Raw genomic sequence first — 27,435 nt, 5'->3', positions numbered from 1 at the left:
ACAATACAGTATAAAACTACTAGGTAATCCTGAACAAGTGTTCTTGTGTGGGGTCCTTGTGTCTGGGGAATGTATTAATGGTTGAGAGGATGAAGTCAGTTGGAGAGGTGTGCTGGAAGGCGGGTGGGTGGCTGTTTTCTCCACAGTGATTGTTTGTGTGCTGCTGTTTCAGGACAGCCAATGGAAGGAGCTGCTGGACACACTCCATACCCTCCCGATCCCCGAGCCAGGCGTGCCTGTACACCTCAGTGTGGTGAGTCCTGCTGTGTCTTAAAGCCTCTTTACTCACTGCAGTCCTTCTCTCCTACCATCATTTTCACATTACTCAGTTCAGTTCACCTGTCCCCCTGCCTCAGCTCTCTGGGCTTGGGGGGGCCCAGGCTGGTCGATCCATCGAGCCCGTTCCTCTTCACTGGCACTGCTCGCAGCCTGGTCGATCCATCGAGCCCGTTCCTCTTCACTGGCACTGCTCGCAGCCTGGTCGATCCATCGAGCCCGTTCCTCTTCACTGGCACTGCTCGCAGCCTGGTCGATCCATCGAGCCCGTTCCTCTTCACTGGCACTGCTCGCAGCCTGGTCGATCCATCGAGCCCGCTCCTCTTCACTGGCACTGCTCGCAGCCTGGTCGATCCATCAGCCCGCTCCTCTTCACTGGCACTGCTCGCAGCCTGGTCGATCCATCGAGCCCGTTCCTCTTCACTGGCACTGCTCGCAGCCTGGTCGATCCATCGAGCCCGGTCCATTCCTCTTCACTGGCACTGCTCGCAGCCTGGTCGATCCATCGAGCCCGTTCCTCTTCACTGGCACTGCTCGCAGCCTGGTCGATCCATCGAGCCCGTTCCTCTTCACTGGCACTGCTCGCAGCCTGGTCGATCCATCGAGCCCGCTCCTCTTCACTGGCACTGCTCGCAGCCTGGTCGATCCATCGAGCCCGTTCCTCTTCACTGGCACTGCTCGCAGCCTGGTCGATCCATCGAGCCCGCTCCTCTTCACTGGCACTGCTCGCAGCCTGGTCGGTCCATCGAGCCCGCTCCTCTTCACTGGCACTGCTCGCAGCCTGGTCGATCCATCGAGCCCGCTCCTCTTCACTGGCACTGCTCGCAGCCTGGTCGATCCATCGAGCCCGTTCCTCTTCACTGGCACTGCTCGCAGCCTGGTCGATCCATCGAGCCCGTTCCTCTTCACTGGCACTGCTCGCAGCCTGGTCGATCCATCGAGCCCGCTCCTCTTCACTGGCACTGCTCGCAGCCTGGTCGATCCATCGAGCCCGCTCCTCTTCACTGGCACTGCTCGCAGCCTGGTCGATCCATCGAGCCCGCTCCTCTTCACTGGCACTGCTCGCAGCCTGGTCGATCCATCGAGCCCGTTCCTCTTCCTTGGCAATTGAAAGTGTTTTGTGATTATTTCCTGAAATGCCAAAAAAAAACCAGCCAAACATCTAAAACAAACAACGTGCTAATAGCACAAGTAGTGATCATTAGTTTAGGGACATCCAAAAGTGTGCAGGTGGTCCAAAATATAAGTAAAATAGGCTTTATTTGAACTTTTTTCCCAAAATCAATTTTAAGGAGCGAATATAGGTGCATGCTGCTGAGGCAGAAGACGATAAACCAGAACTAACCAGCACTAACTTAATATGGATTATTTTTGGTAAATTTGGAGGGGGGGGGGGGGGGGGGGGGGGGGGGGGGGGGGGGACAAAACATGACACATGCGGGCTTCCTGTTTAAAAAAAATAAAAAAATAAAAATATGCTGAAAAACATCTAGGTGCGTGCACTCATTAAGTTGTTGTTGTACTGTAGCAGTGTCTGAGAAAACAAAAGCTACATGGTGAGGTTAATGATAAACCAACCTGTGCATTGCTGTCTGCATGAATCATATGAACTGCTGTGCTGAGTTACTGAGAGCAGTCTGACCCATTTCTTTCATTTTACAAGGAATCTCACTCCCAGAAGCCATTGCTCCTCCAGCACTTTAATTAGTGGCCTGGCTTCTAATCAGGCTCAGGTCACTAGATGAATTGGTTTGGTGGTCTCAACCTTGCCCATAAGAGATTCACATCACAAACCCACCACACAGTTTGGCACAATTGTCAGTGTCTGCTGGACAAGCCCTGGACTGAATGCTGGGATGGTTGAAAGACCAGTTTGAGCACAGTGTGGAAGGAGTCACTGCTCATGAATATGAGGGATTATAAACCACACTGGGATTGTGGTTGACAGACCAGTTTGAGCAGTGTGGAGGGAGTCACTGCTCATGAATATGAGGGATTATAAACCAGACTGGGATTGTGGTTGACAGACCAGTTTGAGCACAGTGTGGAGGGAGTCACTGCTCATGAATATGAGGGATTATAAACCAGACTGGGATTGTGGTTGACAGACCAGTTTGAGCACAGTGTGGAGGGAGTCACTGCTCACGAATATGAGGGATTATAAACCAGACTGGGATTGTGGTTGACAGACCAGTTTGAGCACAGTGTGGAAGGAATCACTGATGCAGCGTGACCGCAGAACCAGGAATATGAAGGATCTCCTGACAGTGCTGTAGATCCAGTGACCCACCAATTACTGGCAGGTATTGACCTGTCTTAAACAATAACTTGCTGTTATTTTATTTTTTTAAAACAAGGACTTTAGGGACGCACCGGGATGTGACTTACATCCGATCAATGCAGATTACTCGCTGTGTCACAGGATTAGGGTATTGAATTTGTCATGTTGCCATGTGTACAAAGTAGATGCATTCAGTATTCAATGAATTATTTATTACACATGTATATGCTTGCTAATATCTGGCCCAATAAAGGTTGGCTGTTTATTTCAAATTAATATCTGCTTCCCCATAGAAGTGACATTATTTACACAGATTTTCAGGATAACCATTTTCTTAAAGTGGTTGTAGCCAACAAACTAGCTTCTTAAATCTTCCCTGTGATGTACTTCCATTTGTTATACAGTATATGTCTCCAATGTGCAGTTTTGAAAGAGATCTTATCAGTAAGTTATTTTCTAATCTTTATTTTAATACATCTGGTTCTTCACTAAGTTTAAATAAAAATTCAGATAGTGTTGCACTTCAACTGGTGGGTGTCTCTAGCCCTTTACAGTTTCATTCCTGTCATTAACCAGATAACTTCCCCCATTGGCTGACATGCTTTCAGCCAGTAACATGCTTTGAGGTGACACTGCTTTGACACTGCAGTGAAATGGCCTAGGAAGTGTGACAGCTTTCCTGAAAGTGCAGTAAGGCATGGAACATGTTTCCTTTCAAAGCTGCACATCTTGGAGTTCAGTAGTTACAGCAGGGGTAGCTAGGGGGAGGGGTGATTAAGTGGCGCATGTTTAACTGGTCATTGGAAAATAACTTAAATTCAGCCCCCCCCTCTATTACAGGAGAGTGATATGGTTTATTTCAGAAAACCAGAAAGAGAACGAATGTGTGAGGAAGAACTGCTAACCAAGGAGAAAGTCTCTACTAATCGAAGAGAAGAAATTATTCAAGATATTTAGCTGATTTAATAGATGAAACTGTCATCTTTGTTCAACACTGGAGGAAAGTGACCTGTTACGCAATGCAAGTCAAGCTTGCATACTTGTGTAGATAGTTGGGCGACCCTTTCCCAAACCATTGAAGTGGAGCCAAACACCTTCGCTTTGTTTTTCCTTTTCATTTTCTGCAAACGCTGACTGCAAGGAGCTGGTGCTCAGCTGGCCTTTCCCTAATGGCAGTGGACAGACAGCAGTTGATTGGCCTTGCCAGGTCACTGGCTAGTGCTGGAGATGACCCATTGCTTCGTAGCAGAACTTCAGTAGGAGCAGCATGTCTGTGTGACTCCAAAGGGCAAGCTGTCTCTCGGGCTTCTGCAGGTCCAATGGGATAGTTCAGCTGTTTCGTACCAATGGTTTAAAGGAATGCTGGCGGTCGGCCCCTGCTTCAAACATTTCATGGGCAGTGAAGTAGAAAAAGATAGCAAAGAAGTGCTTATTGGCCTTGTTTCACTGAGCAGTTTAACCAACCTATTGGCCAGTTCAGGTGAACCGGAGAAATACAAAGAAATACACATTCTATTTAAAAAAGGCTGTGAAACCGGGCTGGTGTCTAATATTGAATAGTAATATTATTTTGAAATATGGGCTGAATTACTTTTTTTCAAAAGGAGAACACCACCTGTTAAAGTAACAAAACAAGAAATAAACATGGCAGGTATTTAAGTTTGGTTGTTTATTTCTCATTTTGTAACTTTGAAAAAAAATAGAGTAGTGTGTGTGTGTGTATATATATATATATATGTGTGTATGTGTATATATATATATGTATATATATATATATATATATATATATATATATATATATATATATATATATATATAGCATTCGTTATAAATGATGTAGCTGTTTTTGATTGCCATTTTGAACAAGCGTGTTAAGTGTTAGGCTGCATCCCTTCCAGTGATAGCAAGTTAGACTAACAGGGTGGTGAAGGCACCACTGTTTTAGTTGCTATACACCGGTAAATTACATTGACATAGTTGTAGTGCTTTCTCCTGTTTCTGTATGGGATAAACACTGATAAGTGGATTATTTGAACACATATTCACATCTTTGAGTTAACACTTAACACTTTCCTAATTCAACTCCATTGACCAACTCTAATTGTTATCTCACCTCCCATTAACAATTGAATTGACAGGTAACACTATGAGTTGGACTCTGGGGGAGAAAAACAAGATCAACAAACTTAAGCAAATCACTATTTCTGTTTTTATTGTAAAACTGCAATAAGTCAAAATATGTTACTTGAAGGCTGTACAGTACTGCAGAGACAGTTGATTATGTGAAAATCCCCAATTTAGATGCTACAAGTGTGAGGTATTACTTCACTGTAGTAATTTGACATATAATATTGGTTCTCTATGTTTTTCAGCATTCCTACTTTACAGTGCCTGATTTAAGAGAACTCCCCAGTATACCAGAAAATGTGAGTATTTTTATTTCCTTTCACAAGGGTGAAGGTCCAGAGATTTGGCAGCCATACCAGCCTGTGATTCCATACCTGGTGTACCTGTCATCTCAGTGGTACTGTGGAGTGGGCAGCTTTCAGTTTTATTTTGTTTGGGGTGCTTTTTAGGTTTTGTGTTCTTCTGCTAGTAGAGCGTGGTGCAATGCTTCCCTCTCTCCCAGCCTGCCTGTCTGTGTATTTACAGCGCATGTAGTGATTTAGGTCATGGAGGTTATTGATTACACCTCAGAAAAAGGCTATAGGAACACCCACGACTCCAGGAGTATCTGTGCATACACTGAACATCGCTACAGGGTCGACTCACACTGTACCCATCAGCTTTCTAAGAATAGCCCGGGGGTAGCGTCCTGAGCTTCCACGATGTACATCAAGATTCACTGTTGCTTTGGAGCTGAAGACATATTCAGATTTCATTGGCCTTAAGTTTAGAGAAGGGAAGAGGTAGTTTTTAACAAGTCCAGAGGTGTGGCTAAGGGCATAGTTAAACACTGTTCCTGGAGAATCCTGTACACTTGTGCAAAGTGTTTAGTTTGTGTCTAGAAACTCCTGGATTTTCCTGGAGCCTTTTTCAGTGGACCAGTCCATAACCTGCAACTGTGGCATGGGGGTACCATAAAAACCTAGCAGCAGAACCTAGCAGCTGATTGATCTGTGACATAAATGTTAGCGATGAGGGGAAATGTTGGTCTGGTTCAGCCCACCTGCAATCGTCTGGCTAGAAACCCACACAGCTCTTGAAGACATGAGAATATTGCTTTCTGGTGATCAGGTTTCAGGCTGTTTTAAAGCAATAAACAAAAAGAAAGCAAAGCCAAAAATTACAAGCAGCGAAAATATATTGTTACCAGCGACTTAAGGATGGCTGATGGGTTGAAAGATGTCCCCATCTGTCACATGTGTGAGTACATTATTACTTTAGCCATCATCACAGGAAGAACTCTGGTTGAAACAAGTTCTAAAACGGGTGCCAATGCAGAAAACCACATCTCCATTATGTGTTGCTTGAAATGCAGAAGTAACCACACGTTGTAGTCATGATTCCTCACAAGAAAGTAATTGGCTTATGTAACATAACCTTCATACTCATGTCTGTACAGTTTGAAATTCAACTAAATCAATGATATCTCTTGATTTCTCAATTCCCACTTGACTCAATAAAACCTGAAGCTGAGATAAAAAGCAACTGGTGTTGTCATGCCCTAGTGACCATGTTGGTGTCTGATCTCGCATGTGGTAAACACTTTCAGAGCATCCTCGGAACAACAGCTTCGGTTATGTATCACTATTGGAATTTATTTTCTATATAAAATCACCATTTGAAAGTGCATTGCAAAAAACCTTACTTTTCTTTCTAGAGCTACACTTTATATTCTAATAGCCAAAAAGGTACAAACTCAGCATTGTTGTTTTTCTTTCTTTCGTTCCTTATTTTATAATAGTTTACAATATTTATGGAGCTGTGAATGCACGCAAACCTTTGTCAGATCTTGAGTGTCTTTTTAATTTGCTTTATTTAATTGTATAAGGTGTGAGAAGGTAATTCAGAATGAGCTCTCCAACTCTCTGTGAGGCATTTGTAACACAGACTAGATCAGCAGAGTGCCTGTATAGTGAATGTACAGCCACTGTGCAATAACAGCAATACAAAAGGAAGGGTGATGCACTTGACAGTGCTGCCTCTGAAGACACTACAGCCACAGTGCAATAACAGCAATACAAAAGGAAGGGTGATGCACTTGACAGTGCTGCCTCTGAAGACACTATAGCCACTGTGCACTAACAGCAATACAAAAGGAAATGTGATGCACTACAAGGTGTTAGATAGGTTTATGGCAGAGGTGGCCAAACTTTCTGACCCTATGAGCCGCATACCAACAATTTTCATATGCCCGAGAGCCGCAGACACACACATAGTGTAAAACAAGATGTTTTAAACACTAGCATGGTTTAAACAATGTACTACTCTTGGACATTATAAAGGAGTCTTGCACTTACTCTGTGCAGTCCAGTAGTTATCTCTTGATGGCAGCACAATACTCAACAGCAAGAGAGAACATTGCAGAGCCTTGCAGCTTATGTCATTTTTAATTGTACTGTGCATCTACAGTGTATTACACTTTAAATGTGACATTATGATGTGTTCCATTATGTCTGTTTATATATATATATATTATGCACTTTAAATAAAATATGTTCAGTTATTATGAAGCAAAATACAATAACTGCCCTGATTGAACCAAAAGCAGCATGTTCCTTTTGACCAGCTCTTCCCTTGAAGAACTGAGTGCTTGGTTTTCCAAAGAAAGAAGCGTTTCTTTTTGTATGACTGCTGCATGTATCAGGGGGGTGCAATTTTTGAAAAGATAAATAGATAAATCTACTTGTCTTTCTTAGAAATTGACTTGCCCCCTCCCCGACGGACAAAACACACACAAAAAAGTAGAACTTGTAGGATTTGGGTTTTAGTTACCAGTGAACACAATCAATCAGTTAGTGATTAAGAGGAGAGTTCGGAACACATTTGCTAGTAAATTTAAGTAACTGGTGTAATAAGCAATACTTGGAAGTTATTCAAATATAAAAATAGCTTCTGCCTGTTTAATTCCACTCTTTCTCTATGAGCAGAAAATAATCCAACGCGTGACGTACAGGTGTTTTAGTTTGTTGCATCACAGATAGGAAATCATTGCCAACTATTACTGCTGCTTTGTGGAAGTCTGGTTTTTCTTGACGTTCTTTCTGTTTTGTAACTGCTGAACCCTGGACTTCTGTGTAATCTGTCAGGTTTCTCTGCATTTTGTACTGGTCTTCTACCAGAATGCACGCAATATGTACAGTAGACTCCATCATATTCTGCAGAGACAAAATATGTTTTACTTTTGTTTATTTCTATTGTATACTTATTTAAACAACATTTTACTGCTTTTCCTTCTCTAACATCTTGTCCTATGGTGATTAACTGGAACGCTGCTGCAGCAGGGTGATCTTGGTTTCATACCCTGATGCCTTTTTTTTTTTTAAATGTATTTTTTTGTTTTGTTTTGGGAGGGCAATATTCTTTCCCTGCACTACTCTCACTGAAAAATAAATGCATACAGGAGTTAATACATAAACACATTGCCATGAGATTAACAGTCTGTATTTCATTTTAAAACAATAATAAAATATTGTTCAGATAATCTCATATGTACACATTTCATTTCTATCACTGTAAACATGTTCATTTTTAATCTAGCATTTAAATATATAAAAATGTAGATATGGTAAATGACAAACTAAGTTAGCAACACTAAAATCAAAAGAAAATCATTATTTATTTTGGCAGGAAATGCTTCTAGACAGTAAACCATGGTTTATTTTAGTTTTATTTTTTCTGTTGTTTTTTTTTAAAACATCCCAACAAGTACACACTTGACCACGCAGTGTTATAAATTACACAACGCGATTTTTTACCCCCTTAGCGACTGGTGTTATTTATTTATTTATTTATTTTTTGTAACTTTACTAGGTTGCTGCATTTACATGTCAGGTTCATGTATTAAGAAAGCAGTATCATTTATTTGCTAATTTACAAAAAACGTAACTAATACCTAAGTTTAAAAGATTAGTCTGTGCCTTGCCAGAAGCTCTCAGGCAGCTATTTCTGGATTCAGAAGTGATAGGGGTGGGACGTAAACACTTCAGTGTTCAGAAACTTGCGTGGCTCTCTACAAATATACCTGGAGTGTCTTTCTAGCAGCAGAACAAACAGGACAAATAAATAAATAAAAACTACTTGTGTGATGGGCAAAGGATAACTGCAAAACCCAAATTCTGCACCTCTGGTGTATTAAATACTATGAGAGCTTTGTGAATGACAAATGCTCTGTATTTATTTTGAAAGGGATTAATAATAATAAGTTTTATATAGAGCCTTTCATAGTGGACCATCACAAAGCGGTTTACAAGATACGAGACTAGGGTGTGTGAGCTATGCATCAGCAGCTATGCATCAGCTGCAGAGTCACTTACAAGAACGTCTCACCCCAAAGACGCAGCACAAGGCAGTTAAGTGACCTGCTTGGGGTCACACAATGAGTCAGTGGCTGAGCTGGGTTTTTAACAGTGTACCTCCTGGTTACAAGCTCATATCTTTAACCACTGGACCAAACAGCCTCCTATAATATACATTTTAGACATGCAATATTTACACTCCAATTTTATAAACATGTTCAATTATCTGAATAAGGGCGTTTGGCACAAGCAATAGTTCGTGCCATGCCATGCCAAACTGGCTTGAGTCTTTCCATCAGCGCCTTTACTGAACGCCAAAAAGGAGCACCTGCTCACCGCTGAGGCGTGCTTTTAAAGAGGCCAGCCTGTTTCTCTTCAAGTCTGATCCAGGAGGATATTCAAATGAAAATTTGTTGTGATTCGTTTAATAATGATGTTTGAAGTGGCTCGCTTTGTACAGACTACAGTGTGCAAGCGATTTGTTGAAGATGAGACACAGAGGTTTCCGTTGTTTTCAGTGAAAGCAAATTCTTCCTCCCATTCTGCCTTAAAGCCTTATACTTTCAGCTATTACTTGTGGAGGGTTTTATCAATGCCATTGTCTCCATGAAACGAACAAGCACTTAATTCAAAATGATGAAATTCACTTTCAACTGCACGTCCAGCTTTCATGTGCCAACCTGTGGTGTCGAAGTGACAGAATGTCCTTGCAGTGAACATGCAGGCTCAAAGAAACTGAAGAGAGAAGGGGAAAGAAGAAAGAATAATAAACGCGAATGAATACAGAGAACACAAATCATAAACTTTGAGCTGCAATTCAGCATTTCAGCAGGAGCTGCACTTCAGGCTTGGCCACTTCAGGTCTGTGGCAGCTAGAACTCAAGAGCTTGTCCTGAACACAGGACAAAAACTGAATTAAACACCATATTTAAGTAATTGTAATGGTTTAAAAACATTAAAAAAATTAAAATGTAGATTGATGCTACTTAATCTTTTAAATCAATTATTTCTCAAAACAAATACATTAATTAATAACACATTTTGTTTTTTTTTCAGCAAACTGAAAGCCTTCACCCTATTGGGAGAACGTGAATACATACTTCTTGAAAGCCACAGCCAATATTGTGTTTTATCAAAGAGCATTTAATATCTCGTTTCAAAGCAAACCCAGCAGAAACCCGATTGACGCACTAACAGGACAATAACATTCAAAGTGCTGAAACGTTTTTAAAAACAGCTTGTTTATTAATTACAGAAACTATCCTGGTTATTTGTTAAGAAGCAATCCTTCATTAACAGTACATTACTGTCAGGATCAATACATTTGTAGTTACATAAAACACTTTGAATTTCACTTCATGTGAAATTGGCTAAAATCCTAAAACCCAAACCACTAATAAATAATAACAAATGAGAATATAATAGGTCTGCCCTTGGTGTCTGGAGTCCAATACACACAGAATGTAATTGTATGTTTTTTTTAAGGTAGAGTTGGAGTGGATTACAGAGATATTAGAACTCTTTGCATTTATTACGCTTCTTGTAGTATTTCTAAAGCACTTTTTTATTTAATTTCTTAACAGATTTATTCCCTTTGAAGTTGTATTTAGATGCTCTGGAAGTGTATACTCTATGTGCGTTTGATGGATGAGGTACTGGACAATATCATTGGGAGCTATTATAACAGTGCTATAGCACCTTGAAAAATAAACTGTCCGAGTCTCTTCATTTCAGTTTGCGGAATAATGATGAGAAACTCTGCAACATTTTCAAAACGTCAGCTATGTGTTGGAGCTGGCTCTCATTAACTTGCTGGTTATTCTCCCCATTCTTGCCCTGAATCATTCAGTGCTATTTCAAAGCAATGAAGCAGACAGGTCTCCTGCACCCTGGCTGAACTGACCAATCTGTCTGCTGTCCCTAGAAATAAGAACACAGTGTGTGCATAACCTGAGGAGCAATTCACTGGAAATGCTCCAGTGATGAACAGACCCTCATTTTAATCCTAGCTCCCGCAGCAGGCACTGTATGAGGGGCCGTATCAAATCAGTTATACCCAGAGGGAAATACCAGACTACGCTTCAGTTTCTGGTGTCTTATTGGTCAAACCGATTCATAATATCTAATACATTTTGACACAGGGAGGGAGGGAGGGCGTTGGGGTATGATTTAGATTATATGTCTATGAAATTTATTTCTGCTTTTTCTAAATGTTATGTTTTTCTGTTTTTCCACTGGAGGAAAGTAGTTCCTTAACAGAAGTTCTTTTTTTCCCTGTGTTGTCTGTGTGCGGAGGAATATTACTTCTAAGGTGATGAGGTCTCTCGCATGTGATATTACTGAGCCAGTCCTCTTGCTAGTATTCTAACACATAATCATATTTAAACCTGGATGGATATTGAAACTTACTGTAAAAATATTATGATGCTACTGACTGTATTGCATTTGTGAAAGCGTTTTATACTGGCACTAAAAGTGTAAATTTAACAATCTCAAAATAATAATTAAACTACGCCAATCTTTGATGGTTAAGCTTTTACGGTGTATTTAATCATCAACTTGATATGGGTATTAAATATCAGGAGTATCAGAGTTATTTGAACATGTATTTTTTTTTCTCTTTTAGATGCATTTTGCGTCATTTTTTGAAATACTAATCAAAGGTGGCATGAAGGCAGAGTGTTGCAGGGGGACAGGTTAATGGTTACTCTGGTGTGCAGGCTGTACTTAGCTAGATTAAGACCACAGGGGTGCTTTTAAACTGCTTTATAAAGAGTGGGGGGAACTGAAACAAATAAGGATACAACGTGAATCTAGACAAGAGGGAGAATGCGTGACTTAATAGAACTCCTATATTGTACAACCATATCAGGTTCCTCTGAGAGAGTTAATGTTAATATTTCAAAAATGCTAGCCAAACATCTGCACCCTTCAGTACCAATACTACTGCAAACATGTCCTTCACGACTCAAACAGCACCTGATGGATATGCACTTAACAGCCTTCTTGTTTTCTTTATTATAATCTGGTTGTGTCATTTCCCAGTACACTGTGTCTCACATGCACAATAGCAGTCAGTTTGTGCAATTTCTAATTGTTTCCTCCACAGCTAACTCATGTTTCCTTTCTTTACAGAGAAACCTAACTGAATATTTTGTAGCGGTAGATGTCAATAACATGCTTCATCTGTATGCTAGTATGCTTTATGAACGCCGAATCCTCATCTGCTGTAGCAAACTCAGCACTGTAAGTAGAGCCATTAATATATGATATAGACTGACTGTATGGTAGTAACCCTGGAGATGGGGGCTTGGGTACACTGATTCACGCTCCTTCCTTTATGCAGGTGAGATCTGTTGGTGACTGTGGGTGTGTGTGTGAGAGAGAGAGAGAGAGACAGTGGCTGCAGTGGGTCGTAATTGTTTAGCTTTACAACCATCTTATTATGTATGTATGTGTGTATGTATGTTGTGTGTTTGTTTGTTTTCGTGTTTTTTTTTTATAAATCTCTGTTTCGATCGTACGTGACTTTAATGGTCTTTTTTAACCATGGTGGCTGCTCTTGAAAAGACTGACAGGCTTAATTTCTGAAGTGAAGTGGATTTTGAAATGCCCACTAGGTGTGTACAACTGTAAAAATATAAAAAAATATAATTTTCTGAAGTAGATCCAGTGTTTGCAAAAGTGTATTTCTGCTGGAATAAGGGTAAGTAGCAGGGCACAGTGTGAGGCCAGACTGGGCGTCACTGCGCTCAGAACACATGGTTCTCACTGTATATCGAGGATGAAACAGCAGTACAGGGCAATGGTGAACAATCATTAAGAGTATTAAAAAGGCAAGAAATAACCCTTCAACAAATATTGTTATACTAAGACTAGCAGTGAACTGCATTTACAATGACAAGAATATGTCCATAGTCTGTCAGAATAAATCAGGCAGTCATTAGGGAAAGCAGCTGGTAGTTTAATCACAGTAAAGAAGACTTAGAAGGGTTGGGGTTAGTAGCACTTGGAGAGTGAACGACTGCCTGGAAGTAAAAGAGCTTAATTGCTTTTAAACTAGTACCGGAAATCAGTTTTTAAATGATAATACATGTTTTCTATGTTCTTCTTTCAAAACTACACACATATGCCTTATATAGCACACAGAAGTTCACAGCAGATCCCGTCCGCTACAGCCACTTAAAGGAAATGCTTCAGTGTGTGAGTGAGGCAATGCCAAATGTACAGTGTCGCTCAAAAGTATTCACCCCCTTTGGACTTTTCCACATTTTATTGTGTTACAACATGGAATCAAAATGGATTTAATTAGGAGTTTTTGCCACTGAACAACACAAAAAAAGTCCATAATGTCAAAGTGAAAAATAAAATCTACAAATTGTTCTAAATTAATTACAAATACACAACAGAAAATAATTGATTGCATAAGTATACACCTGCTTGAGTCAATATTTGGTAGGGGATCCTTTGGCAGCAATTACAGCCATGAGTCTGTTTAGATAAGTTAAGTGTCCAGCTTTGCACATCTGGACACTGCAATTTTTACAAAATTGCTTCTTTGCAAAATTGCTCAAGCGCCGTCAAGTTCGATGGGGACCTTTGGTGAACAGCAAGTTTCAGCTCTTTCCGCATATTCTCAATTGGATTGAGGTCCGAGCTTTGATGGGGCCACTCCAGGACAATGACCTTTTTGTTTTTAAGCCACTCCGGTGTGGCTTTGGCTGTATGTTTGGGATCATTGCCCTGCTGGAAGATGAATCTTCTCCCAAGTCCCAGGTCTCTTTCAGACTTCAGCAGGTTTTCCTCCAGGATTTCTCTGTACTTTGCTGCATCTATTTTGCCCTCTATCTTCACAAGCTTTCCAGGCCCTGACACAGAGAAGCATCCCCATAGCATGATGCTGCCACCACCATGCTTCACTATAGGGATGGTGTTGCGGTGTTAGGCTTGCGCCAAACATAGCGCTTAGCGTTGAGGCCAAAAAGCTCAATTTTGGTTTCATTAGATCATAGAATCTTCTTCCACTTGGTCTCAGTCTCCCACATGCCTTCTGGCAAACTCCAGCCGAGATTAGATGTGAGTTTTTTTTCAACAATGGCTTTCTTTTTGCCACTCTCCCATAAAGGCCAGTTTTGTGAAGCACCTGGGCTGTTGTTGCCTTATGCACAGTGTCTCCCAGCTCAGCCGTGGAAGACTGTAACTCCTTTAGAGTTGCCATAGGCCTCTTGGTGGCCTCCCTGACTAGTGCCCTTCTTGCCTGGATATTCAGTTTTTGAGGACGGCCTGTTCTAGACAGATTCACAGTTGTGCCATGTTCCCTCCATTTCTTAATAATGGACTTTACTGTGCTGGGGGATGTTCAATTCCTTGGAAATGTTCTTATATCCTACCCCTGATTGGTGCTTTTGAAGAACCTTATTCTGGATTTGCTTTGAATGTTCCTTCATCTTCATTATGCAGTTTCTGTTAGGAAATGTACTAACCAACTGTGGGACCTCTCAGAGCCAGGTGTATTTAACCTGAAATCATGTGAAACACCTTAATTGCACACAGGTGGACTCCATTCAACTAATTATGTGACTTCTAAAGACAATTGGTTGCACCAGAGCTTATTTAGGTGTGTCATAGCAAAGGGAGGTGAATACTTATGCAATCAATTATTTTCTGTTTTACATTTGTAATTAATTTAGAACAATTTGTAGATTTTATTTTTCACTTTGACATTATGGACTTTTTTTTGTATTGATCAGTGGCAAAAATTTTAAATCCTAATTTTAAATCCATTTTAATTCCATGTTGTAACACAATAAAATGTGGAAAAGTCCAAGAGGGGTGAATACTTTTGACAGCCAGTGTAATGCGTCTGCTCTGGAGTGGGTTTCAGGGCTTGTATGTGTCTCAGATACTAATAACCTGAGCGTTTTGCTTCTTATGTACTGCACTCACCTGAATGGTGCCCAAGAGATTAAAGCCCAGGGCACAAATCGCTGTCTGTCTCTCAGTAAGGGTTTTTTTTATCAATGTGAGCTTTTCCGTGCTCACTTAAATGATTTCTTAGTCATCAATGCTATTGTCATGTAGTGTATTGCACAAAAGGGTATGTTTTACTTTTGACTTGCTAATGCCTATTGATTTGTGTATTTTTATTAGATATGTAAGCAGGACAAGTTTTAATAGCTCTTGAGAATGCAGTGGCTCATGAAAGTTTGTTTCTCTTCCCATCGTCAAGAAAGATAAAATTTTTATTTTGACAGCAAATCTAAAACCGGAGAGCGAATGAAAGTTAATGAAAATCAACCTAATTTCTTATTGGCTTGCAGTTTTGTAGTGTTGTGTAGGTTTTTGACAAAACTTGCTGCGTTTTTAACAGGTCAAAACTTTATTGAACAGTTAAGGCATGTTTCGTGATATGATATTACTGAGGCTGTATTTTAAATGAAAAGGGTCTTGATGCATCCAAGGAAGATTCTACAAAAAAGGCTGGTTGATAATTGACAGCTTGTTGGCCTTATTAGAGAGCTAATTAAACAGTGAGGGTCTCAACACTGAATACAGGGGCGGCTTGAATATTGAAGGTGTCTTTACATTGCAGCCAGAAGGCGTGAATTAGGACTGTAAAAAGTAGCGCCCCTCAAACATGGTTATTCTGTGCAGGATGTACCACCATCAAACTGGGAAATGAAATAGAATTACAGGGGTTCTGAAATATATTGTACCGTTTTTACAGATACATTATACAAACCTGTTTATTGCTAGGGGTTATTTCAATAGATAACATACATGTTAGAATGGGTGGAGACAAAGTACCCTGACTATCTCCTCAAGACAGAGTGAGCTGGGAAGCATAAGATTGCACAGGGTTCTGTGCACAGTGCTGTATAGGGGCGTCACTGCACAGTGCAGCGCTAATATGCGTTCCTGTCTTACTTGAGAAGAATCATCATCTTTTCAGAATCAAATTTTGATAGTGAATAATGATCTTAGCAGAAAAAAATAATCGATAATATTAGAGAATGCACACAGTATGAGAACAGTTTTCATAGTATAAGATATGCCTTTAAGAGAAATAAGCAGTGACAATTCTCTTTTGGAAATGTACAGTGTGTAAGTATTTCTTCACTGGTATTAAAAGTGGGGGCCCAGTTAGTTCCCTTTTTGTTTAATGGATACTACATCATTCTATTCCTGATCCATAACCTGGCTAATTTGTAACCACCACTAATGTATTCAGGTGTTCATACAGTACATGGTTTAAGGAAAAACTATAATATAAATGCATTATCTAATCAGTCTATTCTTTCACTCTGTTTTCGAGGTAAATTGGTGCTCTTTTAAGCTTTACTCTGACGAATGTAGACAAAACAATGTTTGAAGAGTTGTTGTTTTTTTTGCTGAATTTGTACAAGAGGAAACAGCTGTTTGTAATCCAGCTGGCTTGTTCTGAAATCCTGAGTCTCGTTTGAGTAACTCACATTCCCACTTGCACACAGCAAAGAAAAGGCTTACAAGCAATGAAGTGTGTACGTGTTTTACAGTAGAATTCTTGTTTTGATGTACTTCATTTTAAATGTCATTTTTTTTTCCAATTAGGATTAGTAATATATGCCCATTTGCATTCTTTTGTAGAAAAAGTGGCTTCAAATGTCATTTTAATTGCTTTTATTTACACTTCTCTTACTATGGTGTGGAATTCTCAATCATTCTGAGTGGTTCTGATTTTCTGCTTATTATATCTCTAAATCTGCCTTTGCCTTAACTTGTGTGTACACATTGATCTTCTCTGCAGAGTCTTATTGTCAGGACTGCACTATGCTGACTCAAAAGCCAGGTAGAGACAGATTTAGAGACAATGGTAATAACTCTGTATTGGATTGACAGAGCCGCTCCGAAGGATTGAAAACACCACAGAATGCACTAGTAGTCAAAAACGTACATACCCCCAATGGAAATTTATAATTTCTAGCAATTTAGAATTTTAGGGAAAATCTTTTGTAGCAAAAGTTTTGTTTTTATGGACAAGGAAAAAAGTTACAAAAAATAGATGTCTACAATTATTTATTTCAGCAGTGTTTTTTTGCAAAACTCCAAAAATGCTAATTCAAAAGTATTCATGCCATTTGATGATATGATAGCATTGTCTACAATGTGTTAGAACTTTCAATATGATAATGCAGAACTTAATTCTAGAAAAGTCTAGTAAATGCTGGAGTGTAGGTGAACATTCTTACAGAGTATAAAAGGGTTAGGCATAGGATGATTGCTGTCATTACCAATAAGTCAATAATTGTATCAAATAGTAAAGTAAAGAGCTATCTCAAGACCTGAGGCATATTTATTGTCATAAAGCTGTTGAAGGATACAAGAAGATTTCCAAGCATTTGAGTATCCCAATTTCAACTACTGTTTCTATTCTCAAGAAGTACAAGACTCATGGTACTGTCACTCCCTCAGGAAGAAAGAAGGTTCTTTCACCAAGAACAATTGGAAGAACTGTGAGGAAGGTTAATTAACAGGAATATTCAAAGTGAGTTGGTTGCAATTGGGACTGGGGTTTCCATTTCAACCACAGGTCGAGTACTGCATGGTGAAGGTGTCAGCGGTCGCAGGCCAAGGAAAAAGCCACTCTTAGGAAAACGTCACAAGGACAATTGCTTAAAGTTTGCAAAACAGCATTTGAATGAGGGATATGAGTTCTGGTCAAAGGTTTTGTGGAGTGATGAAACAAAAATCGAGCTATTTGGTCATGCTGATAGTCGTTACGCTTGGAGAATGTCTGGTGAGGAGTACAAAGTAAAGAACACCATACCTACTGTCAAGCATGGAGGTGGTAATATCATTCTGTGGGGGGCTGTTTTTCCTCTAATGGCACAGGAAATTTAGTTCCAGTACATGTTAAAATGGATTCCCTAGCATACCAAAAACTATTGGCCAATCATCTGAAACCCTCATCTACAAAACTTGGTGTAAAGCCGCAACTGGACGTTCCAACACGACAACGATCAATACAAAACAGTTAAAAACAAAGCATTAATATCATACTGTTATCATATACACACACATTGCACAATAACTTAGAGTTATTATATAATAACTAGTGTTATTATTTTAGCCATTGAGGTATTCGCATGTGGCAGCATCATCAGTGCACTAGCAAAAGTCACAGGGCAGTGACGTCAGCTCCCTAGCAACAAACAAACACTGTTGGGAGTGGATTCTTTCAATGCAGTGGATTTGTGCATTTGAGAAAGGAGAGGCAGACTCGTGAAATTAATTGGAGACTGAAGTTGATGAGAAGCAATTACCCCCCACAGTATGAACTAAAACGGTGTGCAACTTTTTATACGAAAAATTAGAAAAAGCAGTTACGTAGAAACATATACTGGACCTGACGCCCCCGATAAAACGAGGGTGTGGTTGTACAGTATTTATTTATTAGCATATTTGTTTTTCTGTGGGTCTCTCGCTATATTGTGGCCCTTGATATATAGTGAATTTATATTGGACTACGACACCCACGATATGTCGAGTAGGTGGTGTAATATAATAATATCTATTTTTATATAACGCCTTTTATAGTGGACCACCATCACAAAGCACTTTACAGAGGTAGGCTGTGAACTGTGCATGATATGCAGTCACTTACAATAGGACATCAATTTAACCCTTTGCGGTCCTATGTTGGACCAGGTCCGACATTACAATTTTCCCTTTCCAGTCTGATGTCGGACCCTGTTGACATCATCAAAAAGACATAAAGCACCGGTCTGTAGTTGTTTTAAAACCTTTCAATGGCTGAGTGAGACCAATAGGAGCCAAGTGAAGCCGATAAAAGGGGGCTTATCTGATAGCCCCCTGCACCACAAAGATAACACAGACAGCTGCTTCAGCATCCAGCACTCAAAGAATATCACAGACATTTGCAGAGCTTTTTGAGATGTTATAGTAATAAAATAATTACTTTGATCGCATATTTGGTGATAAAACAAGTGATCAGGAGAGGATTTATCAGTATGCACGTCTATAAAGAGGTATGTGAAAAATACAGCGAACAAGGGGTGGAGATGCAGTACTGATGTCCTTTTGCCATACGCTGCCTTTTAAACCTGTTTTATTCTGGAAAAAAACTTATTTTAAATGGCACATGTGAAAATAAATTGGATCTGACAAGTGCTGAATAAATAGACCGGTAAGGGTTAACCATTCATCTTCAGGAGGGAGCACAAGTGCCTTCCCCAGGGTTTTGATTTGAACCGGTGACCTCCTGGTTACAAGCCCTGAACTTTAACCAGTGGACCACACTGCCTCCTAAGATCTGTAGGTCTCTTTTTTTTTTTTGTGTATCATGGTTTTTTCCTTGGATGGCTGGCTTCCGACTGACCCTGGAATGAACTGCCAAACCATCCAGGCCGGGGCACACTGTTCCTGTAACACAGCGCCCTCACTGCCTGGGAGGGTTAAGCTGAACCACCGGGTTGCTCTTCTCAAAGCTCCGACGGATGCTCCTGAAGGGTCTGCAGCAGCAAGCCAGCCATCTGAGGAGCTTCGGTGATTGCTACAAAGGCTGGGTATCGATGCAGTTGCTTTCTTTGAGGTCTAGTTTACAACACTGCTGGGGAATTTGGAGGCCTTCCTTGTCTCACAGAAGCACAAGTAAATCATGCCCAAGGACCTGAGGGACTTGGACGGCTGTCGAAATGCCAGCTGAATGAGCTGCAGTGATGATGAGTCAGAGCTTGCAGGGATGATGAGTCAGAGCTTGCAGGGATGATGAGTCAGAGCTTGCAGGGATGATGAGTCAGAGCTGCAGTGATGATGAGTCAGAGCTGCAGTGATGATGAGTCAGAGCTTGCAGTGACTGAAGCTGCATGATGTTGCCATACAGTATACATACTGCTGTTTTGCCCTTTTGTTAGGTGCAGGTTTGAAAGAGAGCAAACACGTATCATGTTTTAAAATGTAAAGCCATGTTTACTGTGATAGTTTGTTAGCTGCTACTCTTTTTCATACTGCAGACCTGCATACCGGTCTAGGGCAGTCAGAACTGCAGACCACTACTAGTATAGGAAAGGTAACTCAGACTGTGCTATTGTGTTCAGCCCTTCATGATAATGCAGGTGCTAGTGGAAATGCATTATGGGACAAATAGTCCATGCCACCTTTAAAACAGGTTGCATGGTATAATACTAAGGGAGAACCGTGTTAAATTGTGTAGGAGTACCTTATTGTCTATTGAATAATAATGGTGCATTGCAAAGTCATTGTGTTCAAAGTGCTGCGTTAGAGGCTTGCTCCTTTTAGGCATTAGGGTTCAGGGTCTTCTCACAAAGTACTTGGGCTGCAGGGGCTACTTACAAGGATACGTGTTTAATGTATTCCTTGTTTGGATAGCTCTCGTCATGGGCCTGTTTTGCTTACCAAATGCTTCCAGGTCAACGGGTATCCAAGCTATGGAAAACCACAGCAAATGAAATGGGTGTCAATCATACGTGACCTTTCCTATCATTCACTTGGATACCACTATATCCTCCCCGCCAAATCACAGTCTGTCGTGAGCTAGGCTGGTCAGAAACGACTCATAAACTGCAAGTGGTGTATTAATTACAGGTTTCATGGTGCTCCAATGAAGATGTAAAAGGTGAGTTATTTATTACAGTATTTTCTGAAAAGTACCCGTCAATAAGGAGCAGGCCTAGTTGTACTGCACTTTATTGTGGTGATACTGCACACATTGTGAGAGAGGAGACATGGAAAGGGACTAAACAGCAGAGTTTGGGTGGCCACAGGCTTAGTAAGCGCAAGTGATAGAAGACAGGGCCTGTTCGTTGTGCTGGGCCGCAGCCAGGGCCACACTAAGTGATAGAACGCAGGGCCCGTAGTGTGCTGGGCTGCAGCCAGGGCCACACTGCATGTGAGTCTGCATGACCAGCTGTATGAACAACACACAACCTTTGTTTAAAATGTTATTTCAAACTGTGCACAGCAAAAGACAAGATCCACTAGTTGGAAATTCACCAAGAAAACACGTGAATTAATAAAAGTGCAATTCCCCGTGTTCACATATTATTACATTTTACCTGCACGTGAAGTGCTGTGCAATCCTCATGCCTAAATACAAATATACATTTTAAACACTCGTGTTACACAGACCCATTTATAGCCTGTGTACAAATGACTGTACACCAACATTAACACACTACACAAATAAATAGCCCAGGGGCGGGGCACTTTGCCACAAAAACATACCGGTATTGTATTTTTGTCCATATTGTGCTGCTTTGTAGGTAAAAAGAAAACAAGTAAAATATTACAGGAAGCCCTGAGCCTGTAAGGCAACAACCACTTGAGTCAGCTGTCAAATCTATGTATCATTATTTCTTGATGCTAAATAAATGACAATGAAATCATTAAATACCTAGTGTGAAAGTCCAGGGTTAAGGACACTCCCACAAGCACTCCTAATTCCTAATAAACAGGGTCTGCCCTCCCTCCTGACTGGTGTAAAGTGGATCAGTGCAGATTATGGGCCTGTAATTACCCCCCAGCAGGGTTACACCAAGCCCTTTTCAGGCTGTAACAGCACTTCTCAATTAGAGTAGCGTGGTAACTGACCAGAAAACTAGTGCATCTGTGATCTGCATGCTGCCTACTGCTGGCACTGACAATAGCTGTTTCTTTTGTTATTGTTTTGCATTTTTCATATGCTGCTTAACAAAAAATAAATAATAAGGTAACAGTTGTTCTTCTCTATGTTGCATTGTCTAATTTTAGCTGTTCTAATACTACTTACTTTACATCATTTATGTCATGCCCTTGACTAGTGAAGTGCTGTACTATTGGTTCATTCATTTTTATTTTTATTTTTCTAATTAATGAAAGGTGGTTCCAATCTCTCCCAACACATTTTATTTCATCACATCTTTCAGGCTATTCCATAAACAGCATTGCTATTTTTACAGTAGATATTAGTATTTAGTGGATATGTGGTGTTCTTGTGTTTAATTATATTTGTATTTACACACTTTACATGTACTAGTGCAAGTATTTGTAGATCCTCTTCTGTCAATTACTCTTTTATGTTTACTGGGAACTAGAATATCATAATTATGTGGAGTCTGCAAGTGTTTCCAAACTGTCTCAGAAATATTAAGCACAAGTTTAGAGTAAGTCATTGCTAATGGGACGCTCTTGACCTTTTTATCTCTATCTCTATCATCTAGAAGATCACTGTCCACGTTTCTTAACTCTGTCTCTATAATTATTTCTTTTTATCCTCTTTTTTTAAGATTTGTCTTTAATACATTTCTTTGTTTTACACAGTCACTTTCTCTATATCATATTCTTATTCCTAGACCCTTTGGGTTATAGATTATTAGATTTTGGCGAACTACTGTACAAGAAAAGGAAATTTATATATACATTTCTACAGTAACACTGCTCATTCCTTAGCTGCAATATACATAGTCAGTTTCACTTAGAATTAGTGTTCGTTTTATTTCATACTGCACATCACAAACAACAATATACAAAACATTTAAAAAAGCATTAATATTGTACTGTTATCATATACACACGCATTGCACAATAACACAAAGCAAACTAAATATCTACTTGCTGAAGCGGTTTTTATTTTATCCAATGAGGTGTTCATGTGTGGCAGCAATGCACTAGCAAAAACCACGAGGCAGTGACGTCAGCTCCCTAGCCTCCTCTGTTGGCGATGGATTCTTTCAATGCAGCAGGTTTGTGCATTTCAGAAAGGAGAGGAAGACTCGTGAAATTAATCAGAGACTTAAGCTGAGGAGAAGCAATTACCCTCTGCAGTACGAATTAAAACGGTGTGCTGCTTTGCATACTATGGAATATCTAGCTTGTTGTAATATGTTCCATTGGCCAAAGAATTACATTGAAAATGATATGGCTTCTAATTCTGCTAAATGGGTATATTTTTAATAAACATACAGAATTATGGAAGTTACAGTAAGCACATCTTATTCTGTTGTTTGTCCAATGAGCTGACATCAAACAATCCTTTTTCTTGTGATGAAGGGCTTTCTTTGCTGATTTGCAGGTATGTTAAATGCAGCAGTCTGGAGGGGAAGTGGCTGCTGCTTCCTGGTACCTAACCACTTCATGAGTTGTGCTTCAAACCCACTCAGATTATATTTAAATGAGGTGTGCCTTAAATGTTCCTGTAGAGACAAGCAAGATACGTGGAACATGCATTAATGCAGTGCTTCAGTCCTAACTTTAGAGATGTGAGTCACAGAAATCCACATCATATGAGTACAATAGTATAGAAAGAAAGCCACATCAGTTTACTACCAATGCAGAATGACTGTGTGGGCTAATCGTTCTTCACCTGAGGTGAGGAATATACAATCCCATACCTTCTGTTGTGTTACTGCTTTCTTATACAATGACTTACCAATGGGCTTACGTGAACAGGGCAGTGCTTCCACTCCTGATATACATTTGAAATGGTCCTTTTTATTACATATAAAATGGATTTAAAAAATGTACACTAGAAATAGAGCTGTATTTGATAGGTAAAGTTTGTTAAGAATCAGTGATGCAATATTGGTGGCTTGATACATTTGGCGGTATACCAGTATTCCCTGGTACAGCCAGGGCCATGCAGCAGAATAAGCTGGAAAAAGATTTTTGAAAAGAAACAGGAGGTGTTGAGAATATCAGTAAGTAATAAACCCACGTTACCTAGTGTTACTGTACTTCCCTGTCAAGAGAGACTGAACAAGCTGAGAACTTTAGCTACCACAGAAACATGTATACCATAGATCTTTCTAGGAAGCTATTTCAGTGCATTTCAGTGGTGCTGTTTTTCAAAGCTTTAGTCTCAAATGTGTGAATTGCATTATTTGAAGGTACAAACCAACTAACCAGCTTAAACTACTTTAAGTTAAATATGTGTTGAGATATTGGCTTTATATTCTGTCAAGTTCAATCTAAGTATAAAACAAGAAAAATGAACCCTTTTGTGTCAGTAATTTTAAAAAGCTGCCGCAGTGTCTATGTCTAATAACTCACAGCACCTCTTATTTCTTCCCATGTATTCCCCCTGTGCAACAGCAGCAGCTGTGAGTTATGAAATTAGAAATATCTTAACAGGAACACAGTTGCAGACAAGGCATAACAAATTGCACACCTGTAGCAGCCATTTGTAAAACCACTTAAATGTAGGTTTCCTGGGGTCTTTTCAAAAGGAGATCTTTCTTTTGTAAGCCTGGTAAAAAAAAAATAGATCTGATTATGAAACAGCAGTAGAAAATTAAGTATTCACAAGAAATTTAGTTGTTATAAAGTATGCCTTCTAAAATAATGAAGACAAACACAGGGTGCATTCAATATACCCTAGAAAGAAAAGTGCTTGTAATAGTATCCTATTAATGACAATTTGACATTCAGGGCTTGTTGAAAGTGTATATGTTCAGATTCTTTAAAGAGTGTAGTGTAAGGGTTAAGGTATACGTTCTACCATATATGGTTGCTATTGTTTGTGTTGTGTGTAATTCTCTGATGCTGCACATGCTTAGTTCATTATTTACCAGGCTTAATAACAATTTTATGTTAACCATTATCCCTAAATGATGAATTTCTGAAGTGAGTTGATTTTAGAACTAACTGCTAGGGATGCACAGTTGTAATTTCTACCCACTGTTGAACTGGAGCCCCTTGGATTTAGTAAATGGATAATCTCTTTACAAAACCCCAGTTACAGAGCAGACTGTAGCTGCACACCTCGCTTCAGAAATTCTCGTTTTTGGAGTCCTCTCAGAAGCACACCCAGCATTTTGAAAAAGAAAACATTTGCTGCAATAGTTTGTAATGATGTTGCAGAAACAACAACAGAGATTGATAGATGTAACCAGCAGTGTTGTGTGATGCTCTGCCGTTACAGATTCTGTCCCTGTCTGTGAGATGAAATGCAGTTGAGCAAGGCTCTGCGTAATTGTATAGCGGTTAAGACGCTCAAGTGCAATGTGTGACTTTGCAGGTTCGTGCCCAGCCTCCTGTTACTTAACAGCACAGACCAGAAGCTATAACATAGACAAAACATTAAATAAGAACTCCATCTGGTGTAAGCACTTGAGATATTGCTATTAAGATATTACGCAAATAAAATAAAACTGTTGCTGACTTTATTTTTGTGGGAGTAACCCTGTGTAACCATGCTTGCCTGTACTCATGGTCTAGAGCTTTTAGGGGGTCCCAATCTGTAGTGGCAGTGCATCACCTGTGGTTAAATGTTATCTTGTTCACTATCATGGGAATGTTGGCATTTAGAACATTAGGAGTTGCAGAGCTTGTTTTTCAAGGTGATATGTTGGTAGTCTAATTTGGGGAAGCTAGGATTTGGTCAGAGACTGCATGATGATGCTTATTGTAGGAGCTCTCTGTTTAGTTGTTGTACAGTATGCTGTGCTTGTAGTTGTATATTGAAAAGGACTTTCCTGGTGATGTGCAGAGTCCTTATTTGTGTCTGTGTGTCACGTTCTACATGGTGAATACAAGAACTGCCTTCATTCACTTCTACCATACATTCCTGCATTTGGCTTTAATCCGATAAAGTCTTGTTTATGAGGACCCTCTGTATGAACCTGCTATGAATCTAAAAAAAGACTGCATGGATTGTATACGTTACTAAGTAATATTGGGTTATATATAAAAAAAACAAAACTAAAATCAGAATGTTTTAAACAGTATCTGAAGATGTCCTCAGAGGATAACACAGATGTTTCTTTTCGTTATCTTGTTCTAACAGACACCACTACCCCTTGTAAGGCAGCAGTATCTGAAGAAACAGATGCACCAGCAGCTATACTTACTAGGAACGCACTGTATTATTCCCTGGCTACATGTATATGTTTAGGGAATAGGATAGGGTGCTGCAGGATATGGGGTTTTGTTTCTCACTCTTTATTTATTTATGTATTCATGCATTTATTTATTTTTCTTTTTTTTTTTTTTGTTGGTGGTAAACATTTTATTTTCTAAAAGTAAAAAAAGGCAGTTTCTTTTCTGGTATTGCCCCAAAGTACTGCTCTGAAGATTTAATATGTGGAGACGTCCAGCAAAATGCTGATACAAAATGACACACAAGACGTGTATTAACCTTAAGTACATTTGCTTATCATATTGAAGTTTTTTTTAATACATGTATCTTTTTTTTCCCCAGTAGTAAGCAACTAATGTACAGTGTTGTGAATGTCTTATCTTGGACATTCAGAATTAATTCAAATGAGAAATTACAGAAATAGAGTTCAGATTCGGCAATGGGGTTTCATTTTGGGGGCAGTATTTGTGTCTGCTGAACACAGTCTCTAGTTCTTGATGTTATATGTCTTATGTGAATGTATTGCATTGTCTTCTTTGAGCAGGCATTCTTTTGGTAATCAGGCCTGTAGTTCATACTGTATTAACACTCATGCTTGTGTTTCTTCTCTGTTTGCAGTTAACTGCCTGTGTCCATGGGTCGGCAGCAATGTTATACCCCATGTACTGGCAACATGTTTACATTCCCGTTCTCCCACAACATCTAATTGACTACTGCTGGTAAGGGCTTTATTTATTTATACTGCATTTACACTGGAGGGAACAGTAATACAGTATAATACTGTCTGAAATGCCACCTGTATTCCCTTTGGAATCAGTATTGTACTAGGGTCAGTGTATCCTATAAGACCTTGTGAGGGAGACATAAATGACTAAATGACTTAGAATTGAAAATCCAATACCATTCCTCTTCTAATTAAACTGTTTACAAGCTGCACTTGCAAAGGATATCTCCTCTCAAGGTTTGGTGGTCGTCTGCTATTTCAGGGAACCGGGATTACATCCATAACCCCGCATTCCCTTTCAGTTCAAAGACCACCACCAACCAATACCTTCGGGAAGGTAGACAAAAGCCGTCGTGAGCGGACAGCATACGAGGGACTGTAACAAAGTGCCCGCCCCTGTGTATATTATCTGTTATGTGTTGCGTGTGGTGTGTTTAAATGTTGGTGTATAGACATTGGTACACGGGATATAAACGGGTCTGTGTAACATGAGTGTTTAAAAATGTATATGTGTATTTAGGCACGAGGATTGCACAGCACTTCACGTGCAAGTAAAATGTAGTAATATGTGAGCACGGGGAATTGCACTTTATTAATTCACGTGCTGGGATTCAAGTGAATAATTAATTGGTAATTGAATCCCAGCACAATAGTATATATAGATGCACGTTGTCACATACTGGCGGTTGGGTGTTCGGTGAGCAGAGAACGGGATTGGAGACGGAGGAAATAAGTATAGTAGTAGTAATAATAATAATAATAATAACAGAAAGTATCTGCTCACCGTGTTTGTCAGTGTCTGTCCGTGCACAGTTTTGTTAAGTTTAGTCTGTTTTTGTTT

At 39.8% G+C, this 27,435-nt stretch overlaps 1 protein-coding gene across 5 annotated transcripts in view; it reads left to right on the top strand.

Annotated features, from left to right (window-relative positions):
* Nucleotides 1–27,435, top strand: part of LOC121303610 (DENN domain-containing protein 1A-like) — a 313,333-nt gene that overhangs the window by 135,459 nt on the left and 150,439 nt on the right. For 4 of the 5 annotated variants that reach the window (XM_041234405.1, XM_041234402.1, XM_041234404.1 and 1 more), the window contains exons 7-10: nucleotides 173–253; nucleotides 4,930–4,983; nucleotides 12,154–12,264; nucleotides 26,489–26,589. In XM_041234405.1, coding sequence (XP_041090339.1) covers nucleotides 173–253; nucleotides 4,930–4,983; nucleotides 12,154–12,264; nucleotides 26,489–26,589 — 347 coding nt within the window. The remainder of the gene's footprint in view (nucleotides 1–172; nucleotides 254–4,929; nucleotides 4,984–12,153; nucleotides 12,265–26,488; nucleotides 26,590–27,435) is intronic. The other variant, XM_041234403.1, reaches the window with a different exon arrangement.

This window comes from Polyodon spathula, chromosome 34, assembly GCF_017654505.1.
Source record: "Polyodon spathula isolate WHYD16114869_AA chromosome 34, ASM1765450v1, whole genome shotgun sequence".
Taxonomy (NCBI): Eukaryota; Metazoa; Chordata; class Actinopteri; order Acipenseriformes; family Polyodontidae; genus Polyodon; species Polyodon spathula.
Note: the sequence above shows the minus strand (reverse complement) of the source record. Positions and strands in the feature narration are given on the sequence as shown.